Source organism: Athene noctua, chromosome 14 (genome assembly GCF_965140245.1).
Source record: "Athene noctua chromosome 14, bAthNoc1.hap1.1, whole genome shotgun sequence".
In the NCBI taxonomy this organism is placed as follows: Eukaryota; Metazoa; Chordata; class Aves; order Strigiformes; family Strigidae; genus Athene; species Athene noctua.
Genome location: NC_134050.1, coordinates 11629492 through 11649371, shown reverse-complemented (window position 1 = coordinate 11649371; position 19880 = coordinate 11629492). Strand labels below are relative to the sequence as shown.

General features: G+C 52.4%; 1 protein-coding gene across 3 annotated transcripts in view; it reads left to right on the top strand.

Moving 5' to 3' along the window:
* Positions 1 to 16559: 16559 nt before the first annotated feature.
* Positions 16560 to 19880, top strand: part of CCDC9B (coiled-coil domain containing 9B) — a 50710-nt gene continuing 47389 nt past the window's right edge. The window contains exon 1 of one of the 3 annotated variants that reach the window (XM_074918502.1): positions 16560 to 16713. In XM_074918502.1, the coding sequence (XP_074774603.1) occupies positions 16693 to 16713 (21 nt within the window). In that variant the 5' untranslated portion in view covers positions 16560 to 16692. The remainder of the gene's footprint in view (positions 16714 to 19880) is intronic. The other 2 variants (XM_074918500.1, XM_074918501.1) reach the window with 2 other exon arrangements.

Genomic DNA, 19880 nt, shown 5'->3' with positions numbered 1-19880 from the left:
CGGCGGGCGCTGTCCGCACCCGCGGTGCTGAACGCTCCCGGCGCGCCGCGGCGCTTGCGCGGCCGCGGAGGCGGAGGCGGGCCCGGCGCGGAGGGCCAATAGCCGCGGGGGTGGGCGCGGAGGAGCGGCCACCTGCCCCGGGGAGCGCGGAAGGGGGGCGCGGGGGGGGTGCGGGGAGAGGCGAGCCCGGGCCTCTCCGCTCCTCCCTCCCACCCCCTGCGCTGCGGGAGCCGCCGGGCACATGGTGGGGCAAAGGGGCAGGCGCTGCGCCAAGATGGGCCAAACCGCATCGCCCGGCCCCAAAATCCCCTTCCCGGCCTCACCCCGAGTAGCGCGCAGGTCCTGACGCCGGGGGGGACGGGGGGGGGAACAGCGAGGGGGGCTGCAGGTTCAAAGGGCGCACAGATCCCCTTGGGTGGCAGGTCCCTTGGCCCTGCAGAATCGTGCCCCTGCTTTGGCCCACGGTAGGAAAGCTCCCAGAAGCTCCTGGGCCACCTGGCAGGTGCAGGGCAGTGCTCTGAAGTGTGTGGGTTCACCCTCTGGACTTCAGCAGCATGCAATAAATAAGCAATTTGTTGAAATAGATGGCAGTTTGGAAACAACTGAGTTGAAAGCACAGAGAACACAAGGAAGTCAGACACATTCCCCTCCCTGGGATCCTGCTGTCATCGTCTGCTCATACTATGAAATGGCGCTGGGCTGCGTGGCAGCCACCCGTGAACCCCTGTGCTGTGGGGGGAGCTGCTACGGAGCCTGTGGAATCCTCAGGGTGGCTGCTTCTTCTGCAGCCTCTCCCATGCCAATGACCGTGGCATTATTTGTGCTACAAAGGGCCTGGGCCTTTTGTGTGACAGTGTGTGGCCATGGGAGTGACAGTGACCTTCTCCCTGCTCATCATCTCGTGTGTGGCCATGGTGATGACTACAACCTTCTCCTTTCTCGTGGCCATGCCTGTGGACCTCACTGTGGCAGTGACCTTTCTCATGAGGACGGCATCCTTTTGCTTCATGTGCTGCAATAAAGCTGAAGAAAATGGGAGAGAATTAGACTGGAGAGTATCCTATAACTCCCGCTAATCATCTAACTGCTTAGAAGCAGCCCTTCCTGCCTTAATGCCCAAGACAGTTTAAAGAACCAAAAGCTTTTCCTAATACCAGGGTGCATGACTGACCATAGGCTGATGCCTCTCCCAAGCCATCAAGAGGGAGTTTCCAAGGACAAGCTGCAGGCAGTGCCAGTGTCCCAGCACAATGATCCCTGCCCAGCTGGGTCATGGGGTGCTGCCCACACCCAGGGGATCCCAGCATGATGATCCCTGACCAACTGGGTCACGGGGTGCTTCCTACACCCAGGGGATCCCAGCGTGATGATCCCTGCCCAACTGGGTCACAGGGTGCTGCCCACACCCAGGGGACCAGCCCACTTTTCTGAACCTTAGCCACAGAAACGTTGCTTGCCTGGTAGGACCCAGTGCGTTGTGAGGAGCAGCTACAGAGCAGCTTGTATTACGTGGCCCAGCAGGAAAGACTGAAACCTGGTATCTGCTGAAAAGATTGGCTGGCATTAATGTGATGACAAGGACATGGGTGCTATTTCCTTTCCTTTCTTCCTGATGCTAAATAATAATACTTGTGACAGTAATGATAATAATAAAGCCATGGGAGCGGAAAGGGTGGTGGGAATAGGCTGAACTGCAAACATCCCACTGCTTCTGACAGACAGCCGCATCTCGCAGCTTTTAGTTTGGCTCAGCCTGATGTGTGAACTCCTTGTCTGTGAAGTGGGGGTGATCACACCTCCTCACTCCCACAGCTTGCCAGGTTTCTTCTGTGGCCTGCAAGGTATTTGACACATGGGTTTATTTTTTAATTGCCCTTACCCAGGGGCCACAGCAGGGCTCATGCTCCCAGCTGGCTGTGAAGAACTGCGGGAGGCAGTCAGGGGGCTGTCCTGTCCCTCTCGGGGCTGTTGCTACATGGCCGGGGCTGGAGCTCTTGGTTGGTATGTCACATTGGCTTTTTTTTGCTCTTCATCAGCACAGGAACTGGCTCTTTGCCATGGCAACCCACATCTGAGACCTGCCAGCATCAGACGGGTTCAGCTGGTCCCTGGTGTCCCTCCAACACGAAGGAAGGTGGAGGAGGGTGAGCAAGAGGGACAGAGAGAACCAAAAAAAGGTAGAAGCAAAGACAAAAATAGAAAAAATGGAAGGTGCAGGGTCAGTAATATTAAAAAAGCCAACAGATTTAATGGATTCATGTGGAAAAGAGAAAAAAGCTGGTGAGAAGGGAAAAGAGAGGAGGGGGAAAGGAGAGGGGAACTATATGAATAGGTGATTGGGACGAAGGTGCACTAGGGGCAATGTGAGAGGTGGATGAGGGGTGAGGCAGGTTTATGAAGCTGCTGTGCTGCAAAAACCCCTCTGTCACCCAAGACAGCAATTCTCTGCTGCTGACCCGGAGAAACTTATGAGATCCATCAACTACTCCTCATTCCATAAGAAGTATCCAAGAGCAGAAAGCCTGATGGCTCAGGGCTTGAGCTCCCCAAGCAGGGCTCAAAAACTCTGCTAGGAAAAGGCTTAGGTATTCACACATGGAAAAAGGTCAGAAAGCCCAAAGCACAGCTCCTGGGAGAGCCAGGGCAAACATCTCTCCACCTCATACCCGTTGCCTCCACAGGAGGCAGGGTGAGGTAGGAAGGCTGCCCAGGGATTGCGTAACAGAGCCCTGGGAGGAGATGTGGGCATTTTTGACACTAAGTGGTATTTGTGGCAGTTGAAGACGGATTTCTTACCTCTCCTGCTTGACCTGTGAAGAGATAAGAGAAAAAAAAACTTTGCATTTGAGCCTTGATACATTTTTTACTTGAAGCATCTCTTTTCTTTGTTTTGTACAGCTTATTGTTTCTCCTGGCCCTCCTGCTCACCATCCACTTGCATTTCTTTCACAAACAAAAAGCACAACACTGTCTCTGGAGCTCTCCTCTCCTGAAGCCTGAGTCCGAAAGGAACACGACATTTCATTTGCTCTGTGTGTGCAAAGTTTGCCCGCTTTGGAGGTCCCTATCTCTCCCACCAAAGTCAATAACAAGGCTCCCCTTAACTTTAGGAGTACAAGCCAAGCTTTAGGAGTACAAGCCAGGCGTATCCTTAGAGCATTCTAAGGAGGCAAAATAAGGCTTTAACTTGATGGGCTGGCAGAAGTGACCAAGAGCATTTCCCAATGGCTTTGCTTTGCGCTACAGTCACTGTTCAGCGTGGCTCATTTGCTGGGACTCTATCTTAGCACAGGTACTTTCAGCACAATTCCTTTTCCTTCACCACAAATCACCATTTCCCCAATCAGAATTTCACTAGGTTCACGATGTCCTGACTCCTGTTAGCAGCACTCAGCATTTCACAGCCCAGTGGCTGGGCAAAGCCCACGCAGCACCCGCGCAGGGCAGGGTGCTGGAGCGTGGCAGTCCCGGGCTCCCGCTGTTGAGCAGTGTCCTGGCTGATTGCTAACATTTGCCAGCAGTTGTTTTGGCTCAGATCACTGCAGTTCATCTCCACTGATGCTGTCACAAGACAGTCCCCTCTGTGCTCTGCCCTTTCTTCTTTTGCTCCTGTTCCTCTTTGGCTTGTCGGGAACAGGTAGTGACATGTCCATGCAGATCAGGGGACGGCAGCTCCTGGTAGCCCAGTTTTGCTATTTCTGTAGTGCTGGTGTTGCTCTCTGAGACATCTCTGTCCTTGGACTGACTGTGGGTCCCTGAGCTGCCAGAATCCTTCTTGCTACACTGCAAATATAGTCGTTTAATATAAGGCCTTGACTTCTTTTATCAAGGTAGACCTACAACCTGTTGTTGAGTCTTAGGCATTGGTTTTGGCATCTAGTTCTCCCTCTTGCTGCCCCAGGAGATGTTTTGGGGTTCAGCCTCTTTGGAAGCACAGGCCAGGCTATTTCAGGGTTCTAAACTGTATAACTGCTTGGTAACGAGGCTGCCCTGGCTGGCATCACCCTGGCACAGTGAGCAGTGATACCTGCCCCTGGAGTGACGTATGCTCTTCTTCTCATGGCTGCCAGTCATTCTGAGTCCCTGTCTGACATTTGGCTTCCTCACAATAGGACAGAAAGAAAAATACAGTGTCAGCAGCGGCCTGTGAAAGAAAGCCAGGTCTTGGACAAAAGCTGAGAGCATCTCGGTAACAGGCAAAGGAGGCCTTACCCGAGTCTGTAGAGTAGGTGTCAAGTGAAGAAAAATAAGATCAGGGCACAGGGAATAAAAAATGGAGCTGCTTTTATTGCAGCTGAAGACACCTCTCTCTCAGCCCCTATGCGTGCCTGTGGCTAATGCCAGATGCAGGCCCTGTATGCAAAGATGCTCCTGTTCACAAAAACACCACCGAGCTGTGCAGGAGCACAGGCCTGGGCTTTAGAGCAGAGCGAGCTGCGACGGTCATCTCCGCTCCTCTACAACACAGACCATCACATTTCCACCAGTCGCTTTGACAGTAAACCTGGGAGCTGCTGCGTGGAGACACGCAGAGGGTTGCTGCCCAGCTAAGAGCGGAGCAGCTCCTGTCGCCTGTCAGTGGCGTAAGCCGCAGGCAGGAGAAAGCTCTCCTTGGCACCCAAGTCACATAGGGCCCTGGGGGTTTAAAATAGCCATTTCAGTGGTTTGGTGGATGCCCCCAGCACCTGGGGCAGGAAAATGAGATGGAAATATTACCTGCACGGTGGTGCTTCTTCCAGTTAGGGCAAATCCTCTGAGTTTATTCACAACAAGAAGCACGAGTGTGTACACACCACATGGGTGTCCCCCAGCTGAGGCATTTCTGCCAGCCGTTGCAGCCATGTTGCACAGTAATGCTCCAAAACAAGCCCCTGCCTTTCTGGCCAGACACCCACATTCTGCTGCTTCCCCGCGCTGCTGTGTGTGTCTGGCTTTGTGAGCAGCCAGCACCAGCACAGAGACAGAAACAGCAAGTCCTGCCGTCCTTCTGGCAATGGATGTGAACATACTGCTGCAAATACTGCTGCGTTCGTGCCGTGCCATCCACGTCCAAGGATGGGCTGGCATGGAGCAGGAGCTCCTCCTAGACCTCTGCCTGGCCCTGCTGCTTGGGCTCGCCCCCACCTGCAGTCAGTGCTGGGAGGGAGCCGCTGGGGGGGCCACACTCCTGGAAGCCGGGAATCTCTTCCAAATCCGCTTGGCTCATGCCCCTGCAGTGCCGCAATGGCGGAGCTGCCTGTGCCCATCAGCACACACCCCTGGCCAGAACCTGGTGCCATCCCCAGTGCCTGTTGCCATTCAGAATGTTCCCAGTCTGTGGCTTCTCTGTGCTTGGCCAGTTTGAGACTGATGGAGCAGATCTCAACTGCCATCCTAGGGGAAGTATGTGCCAACCCCAAGATTTCATCTCCTTATGGAAAAAATCCAAGAGTTTACAGAAGTATGAGCCAATGGGGCTCCCAGACTGTTTTAGGGACATAAATGATGCCCACAAGACAATTCCTTCAAGCTTCATCCTTCATCCAGAGGAATGTTTTCTTCCACAGCACCTGGCAAAGCACAACAGGCGAGTCAGCAGGCCAGAGGCAGAGCGGTCTGGATCAGTCTTTTTGGAGGGGGATGCATCCCTGCTGCTCGCTGAAGGCAATGCTACACTGGGTCTCAGGAAAAGCTGCCTGCTTACAATGGTGGCACCACTTCCAGGTTTTGGACAGTGCAAAATCACTCATGTTATGGGTTGCTTGGACAGCCGAGCCCTTGGAGTCACAGTGGTCAAGGCAAGACTGGCGGCCACTGCTCAGCCCTGCTCCATGGCTGCCTGCGCTGACTGGGTTTGCAGCAGGCTGTTGGTTTCTAAGCAAAATGCGATGTCTCGCAGATCTGCAGCCAGCTATGTTCAAACCCTGGCCTGTCACTGCTTGCTGGAGCAATAAAATAGCAAGGGTATTTTCACTCTTCCAAGCCAGCGACAGCGTGCCAGACACCTCCTGTGCTGGAAGCTTTCCATGGGTTCAGCAGCAGCAGCCCTGGCCTCTTCTGCTTCATAAACCTCCTGTTGTCTCAGCCCGTGAAATTGCTTCCTGAGCCAGAGACCAGGTCTCTGGCAGGGCTGGTGCTGCGTTAGCAAATCAAGCCCCACTCACCTTCACTGCACAGAGCTTATTTTACAGGTGAATTTAGCTACCCACCTTCTGCAGCTTCAGGAGGGTTTAATTTAGAGATAGAAATGTGCTTTAGCCAGGGTTTGAGTGCCAAGACCTGAGTCAGGCCAGTTTATCCGAGCAGCCACTTACATCTCGGCTGACACTTATGCCAAAACCGTCTGCGTGGGGTGCCTAAAGAGAAAGGCCTCGATGTGTGTTTGCCCTCCCTTACAGAGCCACCCTGAGTTGTGCTGAGCCGCTGCGCTGGCAGCACGGCATGAGCAACACTTGTGCATGAAGGACGTGTCTCTGCGGCCATTTGGAATCAGCAGAGCCCATTTTTCCCTCCTTGCAACTCCATTTACGTGAGTCAAATGAACTGGTCCACGACTGCCCTTTTCTGCCTTGTAGGTGCACTGATGCTGTGAATCCTTAGAAATATATCTACTGAAAAAATAAGATTTAGTGCCCATTTATTTAAAGCTGGTTGTGACCACTGTCCTGGCAGGGGCTTGGAGGGCTGTCACCTTCCCAGATTTGCACAGAGTTGTCTGTGCCAGTAGGAAGCATCCTCCACAGCGTATGCATCGGTGTAAGACACAAGATTTCAAAGGGGCTGGGGAATCAGGCTCATGGGGCAATTTTAATGGCCAGTTATTATTTCTGTCCATCACACATGCCCAGGGTGTGTGCTGGAGCACGACCCACACGCAGCGCAGGAGCGAGAGATCCAGGCAGGGCCCTTCCTGCTTCTCAGGGCAACTGCGAGGTTCCTGCAGAGCTGAAAACATTTGAGTGTCTGTTGACACAATACCATGGGCTGAGGAGGTACCAGGCATATGGCAATTATGTTTCTGGGCACCAGTACATTGCAAACTGAAGCAAATAAGAGATGTGATGAGTTTGCTGCATGTTTGAAGGGGCAGGAGGCCCATGGAGACCCAATTCAGCATTGTCTTGGCAGGGAAAATCTCACTGTCGATATATTGTACCATTTTCTGCAGAGCCTTGCACTGGGAGCACAGCCACATTTGCTCTGAAGCAGCCCATATGTTCGCACCATTTCCCAGCGTGATTGACAGTGAGCCAGTTCCCTCAGAGCATCCTCAGATATCCCAGACTAATTCATACTTTGTGCGTAAATAGTCTTCCTATGAGGATTTGGGACATAAATTCTCAGTCTGGGGCAGGCCAGAGAAGACACTGGGATGTATCAACATACTTTGACTAACAGTGTCTGTTCCAGTACCTTCTTCAGCTTCAGAAAGGTCTGAAAATCACAGCTGACTTTTGGTGGAACCGAGGATCTTGCAAACAGCATGCACAGTGCAGTTCTGCCAGGACTTGGCCGAATCCTCGTGTGAGATCAAACAATGCAAATCCAGCCCTCCCCTTTCCCAGGCTCCTGCAATTCACAGGAAACCCACATTTCAGGCCCGGTTCTGCAAACTACGCTATACCCAAGTGTCTCAGAGCACACCAAAGCCTAGCATGGAAATACCGTGTCTCAGGAGTGTAGGAAATGAGATCTGGCCATGGCAATGCACTGAATGGGGCAAACACCCTCTTTTTAAACCCTAAGGTTAAATAAAGGTGGGGGACAACTTATCCTGAAGAGGTTGAGTGTTCGGGAAAGCCCTGGCCTGGTGTTAGTCCCACTCTGTCCCTCCTGTGCCCATCCCAGAAAGGGAAGTTCTTCCTGTGTGCTGTCAGTCCTGACTCGCAGCACACGAGGTCTGCTGCAGGCAGGGAGGACGCTGCGTGTGCTGTGTGACCCAGATCGCTAACACAGCCTTCCATTCTCTCCACTCCAGGCAAGAGCAGCAAGCTAGACACAGCCTCTACAGGGACCACGAAGGAGAATATGAAGAGCCTACAGAGTGTTTGAAGCAAACCCCAGCAGATGCAAGAGACCTGAACTCTCAAAATGAATAAACGTTCACAACCCTCCCAGTAGGAAGATGTGGGAGGAAGTGGGACATGGCTAAGGCTCACTGTGCCACCATCTATCCTGATAGAGAAGGGAGCAAGCCACAAATGTTCTGCTGTAGCTATTGCATCCCTGCACGCCCTGCTTTCCTCAGATTGTATCTGCTCCTGGCTGGATGCAGGTAAATTGTTGCTGAAAAGGGAGCACTGCAGGTCAGGGAGTCTCAGGCATCAAGAAGGACGGGTCGTTAATAAACACGACAAGGAGTACACTGGGAGGTACCACGTGCTGGCAGTGCCTTGGCCTCTAAGCTGTACAGTGGCGCGGCTTTGCACAAAAGTGGGATTTTGATGGATGCTCAGGAGCACACAGGTGAGACGAGCACATTTCTGCTGGCTGTGGGTCTGGGCCCTTTGTTTTGGAAACACAAAAAGGGCCACAGCTCTGAGATTTCAGAATACTAATGTTTTTGAAACAGAAGATTTGCTGGTACAGGGCTTTTCATGTAAAAAAAGTCTGTTTTCCTGAACTGACATTTCCCCAATGGGAAACAAAATCTTATAAAAACCCCTCCAACTACCTGAAGTATTGTTAGATGGAGGTAGATACGCCCTTGGAGACTTAAGTCCCCAGCTTTGCATACAGCCCTCCTGTGTCAGCAGACAAAAGTGTTTGCATTCAAAATGTTTCCACAGAGCCTCCTCCAAAGGCAGCCGCGTGCTGCTCCCCAGCGCGCATGGCCCTGGCGTCTCCCTCCCGACCCAGAGGTCCCCCCTCCCCTGAGCTCAATGGCTTTGTCAGCGGCATCGCTCGCGGGATGTTACAGGTGCTGCCAGCTCCCGTGGCTTTGTCTGGTGGCTCCGCAGGCTGATAGAACCTGTGTTATCACCACTCAGCAAACACAGCTGAGGTAGCAGTTACCAGGAGACTCTCTGTCTTGCTAATCTAATTTTTCAGTGGGGAAGTTTGCTTGAGAGCTCCAGGGAGTATTTAACTGTCTGCCCTCCTGCTCCAGCCCTGTGAATAGAGGACTGTGTGGATCTTTCTCTTGTGGCAAGGCTTATTTCAGGGGTTCCTGTTCTCCCCTTCCTCATTTGGGAGTGTTAAAGCAGTGCTAACAGATTTAAGGACAAGAGAAAGGCTCAGCCTGCATGAGTCTGTCCATGCCGAGGAAAAGAAAATCAGATGAGTGACCAGTGGTGTCAGCTAGGAAGTTTAACATGGGGAGAGCTATTTATTTTACAACCATATTGTGTCATTCTTTATCTAAGCTTTGCCTCAAAATAGAAATATTACAGTCTTGGCAAGGACAAGTTTAAATTCCAACCATTAAAGTTAGTTGGAAAAAGCTAGTGCTAGCAGGGGTGCTTTCCCTAAAATCAGTTTGGTGGCTCTGGCAGGTTTCTGGACTGTGGTGAAGGTGATGATCAAAGCTGCCTTTGGGAGTAGGACAGGTATAAGGAAGGACAGAAGAACGACTCTGAAATACAACCATAATCCTGGCTGTTGAATGCAGCACTACCAAGGTTTTCCTCTGCCAGGAGAAACTCCTGCCTGCACAGGACTAGCAGATCCCCACAGAAGATTCCGACATCCCATCCTTGCAGAGCTGATTCCTCATTGTCGTTTTAATTGCTGATCAGAGCTGAGCTACTGTTCAGCTTCCTCCCACGAGCTAGTCCACACTGCTGGCACAAGCAATTCCTCAGCCCTCAGCTTTCGTCGACACAACACGGGCAGCAGCCGACACCAGCCCAGACCCAATCCATTGCGTGCCCAGGGCCATCGCAACCAGAGAACAAACCACAAACCAATCCCCCAACCTGTATTCAGCTGTGAATTTGCCCTTTTTACTTCATAACAACAACCCTAACACATGGCATACCACAAATAGGAGCTTTACAGCTGAACCCTGCAAGTTTACAGCTGGTCTGGCTCCTGCACGGTCCCCTGCAACGGGAGGAAAACTTGAGTGAGCAGAGCCGGCTGTAAACTGCTGATCCCTGCCTGTGCCAGTCTCAGCCCCACAGGACTTGCAGGATTCAGCACAGACCAAGCTTTTCTGACCCAATGGCAGTAGTGCCAGCGAATCAGTGTCATTCAGGGATGACGCAGTTGACATTTTGGAGAGGAAATGGGCAAAAATGGACCATTTCAGGAGGATCAGAGCCATGAGTGAACGAAAAGCAGTTGTTCTGGCTCAAGAGCAAGTAGGAAAGAGGAGGGGGAAGGTTCCATCTCTCAAATTGTTGAAATGTTTCTGCTTTTTTTGGTTAGAAACTGAACTTCAGAAATGCTCAAAATATTTCAGCTGATGCTTCCAGAAAAAGGCATCTTTAAATGTTTGTTCCAAACCTTTTTTGACAAAAGGTTTAAATAACAACAGGTCAAAGAAGGGGTGTTATTTAACCAATTCCTTCTGAAGGTACTGAAGGAAACGCAGTATTCCAGGGAGAAAGGAAATGGAATTTTTCCTTTTTACAGACCCATTTCTAAACCCTGTATTTTAGCCCAGCCTAATCCCATGTGTTTGGGCTGCATGGTGCTCGGCCATGCTGCGGGAACCAAGTCAGAAGGACCAAGAAAATGTCCATGTTCCCAGTGGAGGGCCCCCTCGTTCAGGAGCTCACACAGAGTCCTGAAATGGATGCCCAGAGAAAAATAAGAGCCAGGCAAGCCCATACAATGGCTCCCAGGTGTTTTGCAGGGTATTTTCTGAGTGCAGTGTGATGTGGCCAGTTAGGAAACCTCCCCTGAGTAACTGTGTGGTCTCTTGGACCTCGGTAAATGTGATATAAATTTATCACAAGCTGAGCCTCCTCAGCTTGTGCAAGGATTGAAGTAAGGTCAACATGGCTCAAATTCTGACCACAGCTGGGAGAAGGACCAGTGTCTCCAGCTGGGTTTTAATGCACCCTCTTGAACCATGATTCCCGTCCTGCTGGATCATGGATTATTTGCTATTTCAAGACTTTTCTGCCACTTGAGTGAAGTACTCAGCAAGCAAGGCATAGCATAGCAAGAGCTTCAGGCACCTCCACCCTTTCTCTCCACCCAAGTACTAATGTTGAACTGGTCCTTTAATATTTAATTGCCACCTTGACTCCTCTTTTCATCTCCTCCCTTCTCAGACATCTCTGTGCCTCTTGCAGGCTGGTCCTTGCACCTTTCCGGGGCTTGTTCTCCAGATCAGCTCCGCAGCTTAACCCTCTGCTCAAGAAAAGCCGGTCTCCCTGCGACTGAGCCCAGACCGAACCCATGCATCATCAGCGCCATGTGACACCGCTGGAGTCCACGAAGAGTCTCCAGTCCGGTTTAGGCCCTGGAGCCAAGGTTGGTCTCTGGAGTTTGCTTTTGAGTTCTGCTGGCAAAGGGAAGTGAAATGGTTTGTTAGGTTTTAATTGCGGTTAATTGGGATGAGAGGCACTCATGGGCCTGGAGAACAGCCACTGAGTTTGCCACTTCTTTCTTCCTGCATCAGACTGAAAGTGGGTTGTGTCACCACTGGTGTAGCTCCAAAACAGCCCTATGTTGAATAATTTTGACTTTTTGTAGTTCACAAGGGGCAAATGACCATGTCAAGGCCCTGCTGGCTCTTGGCATGCTCATTTGCAGCTTGTGAATTGTTACAGGCCACTGGGCTGCCCACATCCTCCTAGACCTGGGCTGAAGCCATGGGCTGGAATGGGGAACCTCCCTTGGCCCCTGCTGACAACAGCTTTCACCCAGGGAGAACCAGTTGCTGTCTGCAGCTCTCTGTGCTTTCCCCAAGGACTACATTTCCATAAAAGATGAAAAGAACCTGCCTGACTGGCTGTCCTAGCCACTTTCCACAGGCTGGTGCCCTTCCCCAGGCTGGGTCATGTGTCCTACATCTGAAGGTTGGGGTAGCAAAGAGGGTGAGCAAACCTGCGTTTGGCCCTGCTGTGTGTGTCTGGAAGTGGACAGAACTAAGAGGACAGACCCTCTTATAAGCTTCAGAGGCCCTACACTAGAATGATAAGTTTTTCAGGAGCAGAAAATGTCAGGTGAGGTGATGAGATGGTGAGTTATTCAAGGTGGCATTAAACAGGGGTAGGCACAGATCTCACACACAGGATGTGGGGCAAGAACCTGCAGGCTGGGATGGTGCACGAGGAGGGGGGAAGGGGGACAAACTCGTCCTCCAGCGGGAATGGGACTGCTCCACAAATCCTTGGAGTTTTCTGTGCTGGTGCTGTGATTGGTGTCGCTATGGGAAAGCAGCCCCTAGTACCAACAAGCAACTGTGATCTTCACTGATTTTAAGCAGGACCAGGCTGCCATTATATCCTTTAACTAGCTTTGGCAGGTTTCATTTGAATTGTATATAGATACATTTAAAAATGGATGTCTCAGCAGTCCTTTGATCCCTGGGAGTCTCTGCAACTAAAGCCCATTTAAGGTTTCTGGCTGGTCCCTCCTCCCAGGCTGAGGCACACGCAGACCTTCCTCCTGGCTGGCCCGAGGAAGTGCCTCAAACGCATTTTCGTCCCGCAGTTGCAGCTGGCTGAAGGACCAGCGCGGAGGTAAGCAAGGAAGGGAAAGGAGGAGTTTGCGTATCGCAGGGCATTCTGCTCGGTGGTTGATATGAAAGATGCCTCCGGGCTGCTGGAAACTCCTCTTTGATATTCTGCGTGTTCCCATCCCTCCCTCCATCCCACAGGCCTGGAGAGGGATGGTTCTGCTCCGGAGCCTCAGGCAGCGTGACCTGCTCAGGGCAGCGTGCGGGAGTGGTGCTGAAATCGGCCACGCCGCTCACTGCAGCCCCGATGCACCATCTAAAAGCAGCCCCCCAAAAGGGCCGGCTGCGCGCTCGGCAGCCGTTCCCAACTTCTCCCAGCAGTTACCGAGTGCCATCTGTTGACTAAAGAGCGGTCGTGCAAAAAATGGAGCCAAGCCAAGATGAAGATGGGTGAAGTGCACTTGGGAAAAGTGGCAGCATGGCACTGAGTGGCTTTGGAGGAGTTTCACAGAGTGCAAAAGGAAAGGAGGGTTCCAAGCCAAGGCGGTTCCTGCTGGTGGAAGGGCTGATAAAGGGATGCCAGGAATGCTGTTCAGGGCAGTCAGGTTTGGGTTTATTGAGGAATCAGATTCTTTCCTTCAGCCTTTGTGTAAGGCAGAGAAGTCTTGCTGTCAAAATGTGGGGTAATACTTTCTGCCAGCTGCTGAATGCTGTCCTGCAGCGGGGACGACTCCTCTCAGGGATGGTTCTTTGTGCTGAAACTGAGAGGGAGAGGCTTTGCAGGGCGCAGCCAGAAAAAGGAACTGTTTCAAAATTACGAGCTCAAAATGGACAAGTCCTTGCTCTGATTTCCTTCCTTTGTCCCAGAAAAATCTGCAGCAAACTTTACCCTGAGTGGGGAGCAGGCGCTCCGAGCAGGCAGCTGGGGGCTGTGCCTCAGGGAGGTCAGCCGAGCCCCTGCGTGGCACAGCCCCAGCAGGGCAACGCAGCAAAAACACCCTTATGTCCTCAATTCCTCCAGCTTTCAGGCTTTCCTGAAGTCAAGCTGCTGTTCGCTTCAGGAACTGCCCCTTCAGGGGCTGCCAACAGTCAGCAAGTGCTCATAGATCCTCTTTCCATAAGGTAGAAACTGCAGAGCCAACCTGGGGTATCTACATTGGGTACACCCCAAGGCTTCTGTGCTGAGCAGGCTTCCGAGGTGGCACAAGCCAGTCCACAGCAGCCAGAGCCCAATAGAGAGCCCAGAATCAGGCCATTCTGCCTCTTAAAGGTCTTCTGGCAATATTAGAAGAATAAAGAGATTAACTCTAGGGGTGGTGGACAAATTCCTGAGTGAGTAACAAAGCTCATTTCTCCAAACGTCCTTCCTGTTGGCCATGGGTGTGATATACACCCACTGGCTGAAGCACTCTGTCAGGTTGCTGTGTGCTGGGAAATAGCTGCCACCAGCTGCCTGAGAGAGCAGCAGGGATGTGCTCCAGCCACCAATGTGGGGGTGCTCATGTGGACAGGACTCAGTGTGTCCTGAGGTCCTGCAGGACTCCCAGATTCCCAAGCATCCAGCACAGCCTTCTCACCGCAGCAGGATACCATCTTTGGCTCCTGCCCTTCCCAAGTGGCAGACCTCTGGGTGCTGGTGCTCCCTGGTGCCAGGAGGATGGTCCCAGAGCCTTGCCCTTACCCCAAGGCAGGCACAGACCCCATGGGAAGGCCATGCTAATCCTGGGATGACACTGCACTTAAATCACATCAGAGTTCCTGGCAGTTCGGAGCAAGCCCTCGAGCTGAGGACAGCCGCAGTGTTATTCAACCCTTTCTGGCCATGACACCAGGAATAAGCAAATATATGTGCATGCATATAATCCCACAAATCTCAGCATATTTATAAGGTTCTGCTGTCTAAATCCTGTGAGAGTCCCAAGAGCACAAACAGGTCCCCAAACCAGCCTGTTCTGCCCCACTGCTGAAGCTGCAGATGCTGCTTGCTTGACTGGGTCCTTTTGCCCCTGGGTTTCTGTGTCTGCAGTGTTAACTGAGCATTCATTGGCCTCAGATGACGATGCAGAAGTAGATGTTTGTTATTTATGTCATTCAGACATGGCAAAGGACAGCTGAGAAATGTCAGTTCTTTGTGTTTTGGGCAATGGAGTGGCCAACACTGCCCTGGAGGGAACTGTAGCTCTCCAGAGACATTAGCAAAGGTAAAGGTATTTTAGGGCTCTTCATGCCTGCTCATGGCCCTGCTCATTGCTGGAAGAGCTTGGCCACACCCCTGGTAGCCGCAGAGACCTAGGATGCCGTGGCTCTGAGGTCTGTAGAAACTCCTTGAGAGCACTTAGCTTAAGCCTTGACAACTTGGGCAGGACATGGTCCCCTTGCTGCGATCCCTGGGTAGCACAATGGAGCCACGGCATGTGGTGTTTACCCCACCCTGTGCAAAGAACTGGGGATAATGGGGGGGGGGGGTCCTGTGTTAACCTGGACCCGGCCGCTGGCAGCATGCGCAGACTCCTCTAGCCCAGGAACACGGCACCCTGCAAACGGGGTAATGCACCGTCGCTGGAAAAAGTGTTTCCATGAACACTGACCCCCTGGCTCAGCCCTGCAGCATCCCTGCAGCCCTGCGGCCGCCAGCCCCACCAAAACCAGGCCACCCCTCCGCCCCACCAAGGGACTGTGCCAGCCTGGAAACCCAAAGCAGCAGCATGTTCTCAGGGCAAGAAAAAGCCCCACACGGCTCCAGACCTCCTGCACAGGCTTTTCCCTCACAAACCTGTTGACAAGCACTTGGCCTCTGCCAAAGTGTCTTCTTCCCAGTTTTCCATCCATAGTAGAGTCTTAATTTCCTTCATTGAGTCTGAATCCAGAGGCACTGCCTGGGAAATGGCTTCAGCTTCCTTTCATCATTTGAGTAGCTACTAATTAATATGGGTCAGCCTTTCCCTCTAAGCGCTTTTACTGAGCCATGCTTCCAGCTCCTTTAATGCCTTAACCATGATCTCCAAGAGCTGGAGTTATGTGCAGAGGAGGGGCCAGACTCAGAGTTCTTCAAAATCTTTTGAAGGCTTCCCTTGAACCAGGCTGGATTTTGGGTTGAACTTCTTGGATTTTGTCAGCCGTTGAGCTCCTCAAAAGTCTTAGAGGGGATAGGTACTAGCAGTGGGCCTTCTTGTTTATTTTACCATATGAATGTAGCAGGACCCTCATTAAGGTTGGGGTGTGCATTGGTCCTTGGGCAACGAAATATTCCCCTATGTGCCGCCATCTCCTGTTTGCCTCTTGCTCGAGGTGGGTCCCACGGAGGTTGGGGGGCAAGCAGCCAGCCTGCATTGAGGAGGACATAGCACACAGCCAGGACGCAGCGCTGAGATAAGGGTCTGAGTGTGGCAGCCCGCGATGCAGCAGCTGAATGCTGCCCCCATTCTCCCAAAGCCCCGCTACTTGTGACTCTTCTGGGGGTCATTTTGGCAGTTTTCGGATGGGGACTTATGGGGAGTCATCTCCTTTGACTGTGTGGTTTCTGTTGGTCATGGTGCCAGCTGGTAATGCCCGCCCCACAGCATTGCTCTGCTCCCACCCTGAAAGAAAGGCGCGTTTTAAAAGCTGGGAAATCATTCCTAGAGAATACTGAAATTAAACAGAAAAAGGCAAATCCAGCACTTGTTTTCCCCTGACGGCTCACGCACATACTCGCACTCACAAGACATTCAGGACCCCAGATACTTTCCCGATCCCCCGCCAGGCGTGCAACTAGCCATGCATAACAAATAACACGACCCTGTGAATGGCCACGAAGTGAAGTCAAGCTGTTTGCCTGATCCATTTTTCATTGTTCGCCTGGCTTTTCCCACTTTGAACGAGGGCTTGTGGCATCAGGAAGTTAAAAGGAGTCAGGAGGGGGGAAAAGGGGGAGTGTTTCTTTTAAAAAGAGAGTGAGATTGGAGAGGAGGACACAGGCACTCAAAACCCTGTCTGTGCTTGGTATATTAGGCAGCCAGTGCTCTTGGCTGGGAGCCCAGACGAGGCTTTTGTAATCAAAACATGATCTTGTATGCTGTGCAACCAGTGCTGAGAAAGGCCGTCTGATGGCTCTCCTCTTTTAGCTCTGCTCTGGAATCTGCTGGGCTTCGCTGCCGATGTCCAACATGCACCGAGCTGTGAGTGCTGCCTTTGTGGGGCCTGGGAGGGGCGCGGGGCGGTGGGGTCCCTCACCCAAAAAGCCCACGGAAGGACTCTCACTCGATTCCTTCAGGGTGGCCTTTCGGTGGTTGTCGCTTTGTTGTTTTTTTTCCTTGCCTGGCTGCCAGCAGGCACGGGGAGCAAACAAGCCGTACTGTGTCGGCGGGGGGGTGCTGGGGGTGTGTGTGTGGGTTTTGGGTGCTGGGGTTTACCCGTCCGTCGCAGGGGCAGGTTGTGGTGGCTGGCTCAGGACAATGTGCCTCCCAGGAGGGTGGGAGGCCGGGGCAGACAGCAAACAGAAACCCAGGCAGTGCTGGATGGTGCCTATCCCGGCAAGGGTTTCAGCTGCAGCTGTCAAGCCAGAGGATATTTCTTAAAAAGAGCGGATGCATTTGCTTACGCAGAAGCGTGTTAGCTGAGGGCCCCGGTCCCCTCTCTTCTTCCCTCCCCCCCACCTTCTGTCTTTCTCGCTTTTCCAACCCTGCTGCCTCCGAGGTCTCTCGCTGTAGAAGCAGGCGATCGTAGAAGTATGTGGGAAAACACTGCACACAGAGACAGTCTGGAGCAAGGCGTCCCTCCAGCCCCCGATGAGCTGCGTAGCAAGTGTGTGTGCCACTTAGGAGTGGGGGTATGACAGGACGAGATGTCGTCATTTAATTGAAGCACGAAGCCACTAGCTTTCCATTTCTCCTTTTGTGACAGTTTTATTTGCGAGAGAAAGAGGCCTCTCATTCTGCAGCTTCCTTGCTCTGCCTTGCTATCTAGGAGGCATCGGGCTCGGCTGCTGATTCAAAGCCATTGCACGTTTGTTCTGCCAAAGCCATTTATAACTCTCCGGTCGCTGTGACATACGGGCACCTTGACTCCCCGGAAGAGCTTTACTCCGGGGAGGGCACGGTGTAGCCACTTTTCATCCTGGGCATCAGCTTCAGCATGGGCTGGGGCGGCGAGTTGGTTCCAGAAGCGGAGGAGAGGGCACGTCCCCCTGTTAGTGGCTGGCTCGCAGTGGTGGCTGACGAGCAAACGCTGACTTGGCTGAACCATACAATGGGTGAGCCCCTGCGAGCTGGTGCGTGGGCTCTAAACGCCGCTCGGCGCTTCTGCGTGCAGCGGGCTGCTCTGTGGCCTCGGGGTGTGCGGGCAGCAGACCACTCTCATCCGCAGCTCCCCAGACTGCGCAGAGAGAAATACCTGAATGGCTTCATTAATAAAGGGGAGAAGTGCTGAATACCAGCAAAACTTTCCTCCCAGTGACTTGTTTCCAGCTGGAAATGGAAAGACCCCCCCTCCCCCCAGCACGAGCTGTGTTGCAACGTAGACAAAATGCTGACAAATGTGCAGTCTTGCGCAGAGAGGGAGAATGGCCTGACAGGTCCTTTCCATCTTTCGCCTTTGAAAAAAGAAGAGCACAAATACAATCTCTGCAGGAATTTTTAAATTCTTCCTGAGCCGGCAGTTCTGTCAGTGCCCCTTCAAAGGAATTGGAAGATGAAAGGGGTGTGTTTGAGGGCATACACCACTTTGATCCCACCCTCAAGCAGCCAACACCCCAGCACTCGGCAAACAGCGAACCTGCCAATTTAGTGCTCAGAGAATAGCTTCTGTTCAGGTAAACACTGAATTCGTCTTTAATCAGCCTTGCAAATGGCCATGAAAGTGTATCCACCCACATATACAGTCTACTCACCTGTCGCGTAGCCGGTTGATTGATGGAAATGGAAAATCGTGTTTCATTCTCCCACAGACCTTGACAAAATCCCATTGTCCAGCAGGAGAGCGTGTGGAGGCGGTTTAAATGTCCCTGTTGTTCCACCTGAACACAAATGCATGCCTGTGTCCTGGCAGAGTGGCCCTCAGCAAGGGCTGGTAAATCAGCACCAATAAAATAACCCTCACTGAGGAGGCAAGTGAAGATGCGCTTCGGCAGATCTGAGATCTGCTTTAGCAAACCGGTTCCCCTGCCTCTCCCCTCTCTTGTCTCTGACATCCAGCCCACCTCCTCTGTGATGCTATCACATTTTCAACCTTTAGTCCCTTTTCGCCAAAGAACATTACGCACGCAGACTTCTCCCTCCATCCATGGCCCTGTTCTTTGCAGATCAAGCACAGATCTGCCTGACGGGAGCTAAAATGTCATTAACTTTGGGGGGTTTTTCATGTAAAGCCCTGGAAAGGAAGACTGAGCATTGCAGGCATGTGCGGTGATTCAGCAGCTGGATCCCTTCCTTTGAAGACGAGCGCTGGCTGGGCACACGGGATGATTTGCAGCCCTGGTTCCCAGGAGGCCTGTGATGCTTTTGGAAGAGCAGTGGTGCTAACCCCTGGCTGAATTCCCACGCACTACCTAGAATTATTTTCTGAAGGGCCAGATGATCAAATGTGCCCACATTCTCACTCGATGTCCACCTCCCAGGTAGTGAAAACCTTCCCGTGTTAAGGACGTAATTCCTGCAGCTCATCTAAAATCTTGTGCTTTCAAATGGGCAGAATATCCCCATCCTGGCAAAGTTCTACATGACACACAAAAATCAAAGCTCAGGTTCCCAGCACCTTAATTGTGCCTTGTTTGATGCACTGGCACGCTATAAACACATACATCTGCAGGAGGTGGGAGCCCCTGTATGTCACTGGGTAGAGTTCACAAACAGGGAACATGGAGCAAAGTCAAAGGCTTTCCCTCCCCTGGGCTACCACAGCTCTTTACTCTTTGCCGTCGAGCCTTGGGCTTTCACTGTGTGTTGGCTCAGTTTAAGAAGGGCTGTGTTTGACAGCACCCCTCCATCCCCTCTGCCAGACCTCCACTGCTCCAATTTTGTCTCTGGTGACCTACTTAGGACCAGGCAAAAGGCACCTGAGGTCTGTGGGAGAAACCCTCCCTTCCCAGGAGAAGGGCTTTGCAAGCCCGTTGGCTACCGCTGGAGGCCAGACCCTGGGGAGCCTGGCTGCCTGAGTCACCGCCGGCACGAAGGCTCCCAGGGCATGGCGGGTGTCAGACCCAGATCCCGTGTCCCCAGCTGCTGTGGCTGGCCCCTGACAGATCCTTCCCTGAAGGAGGTCACACCTGCTATGTCATGATTAATGAAGGAAAAGCCCCTCTTGCCTCTGCAGAAGCTCTTCCCAGATTTGAATGCTCCGGAGCCTGCAG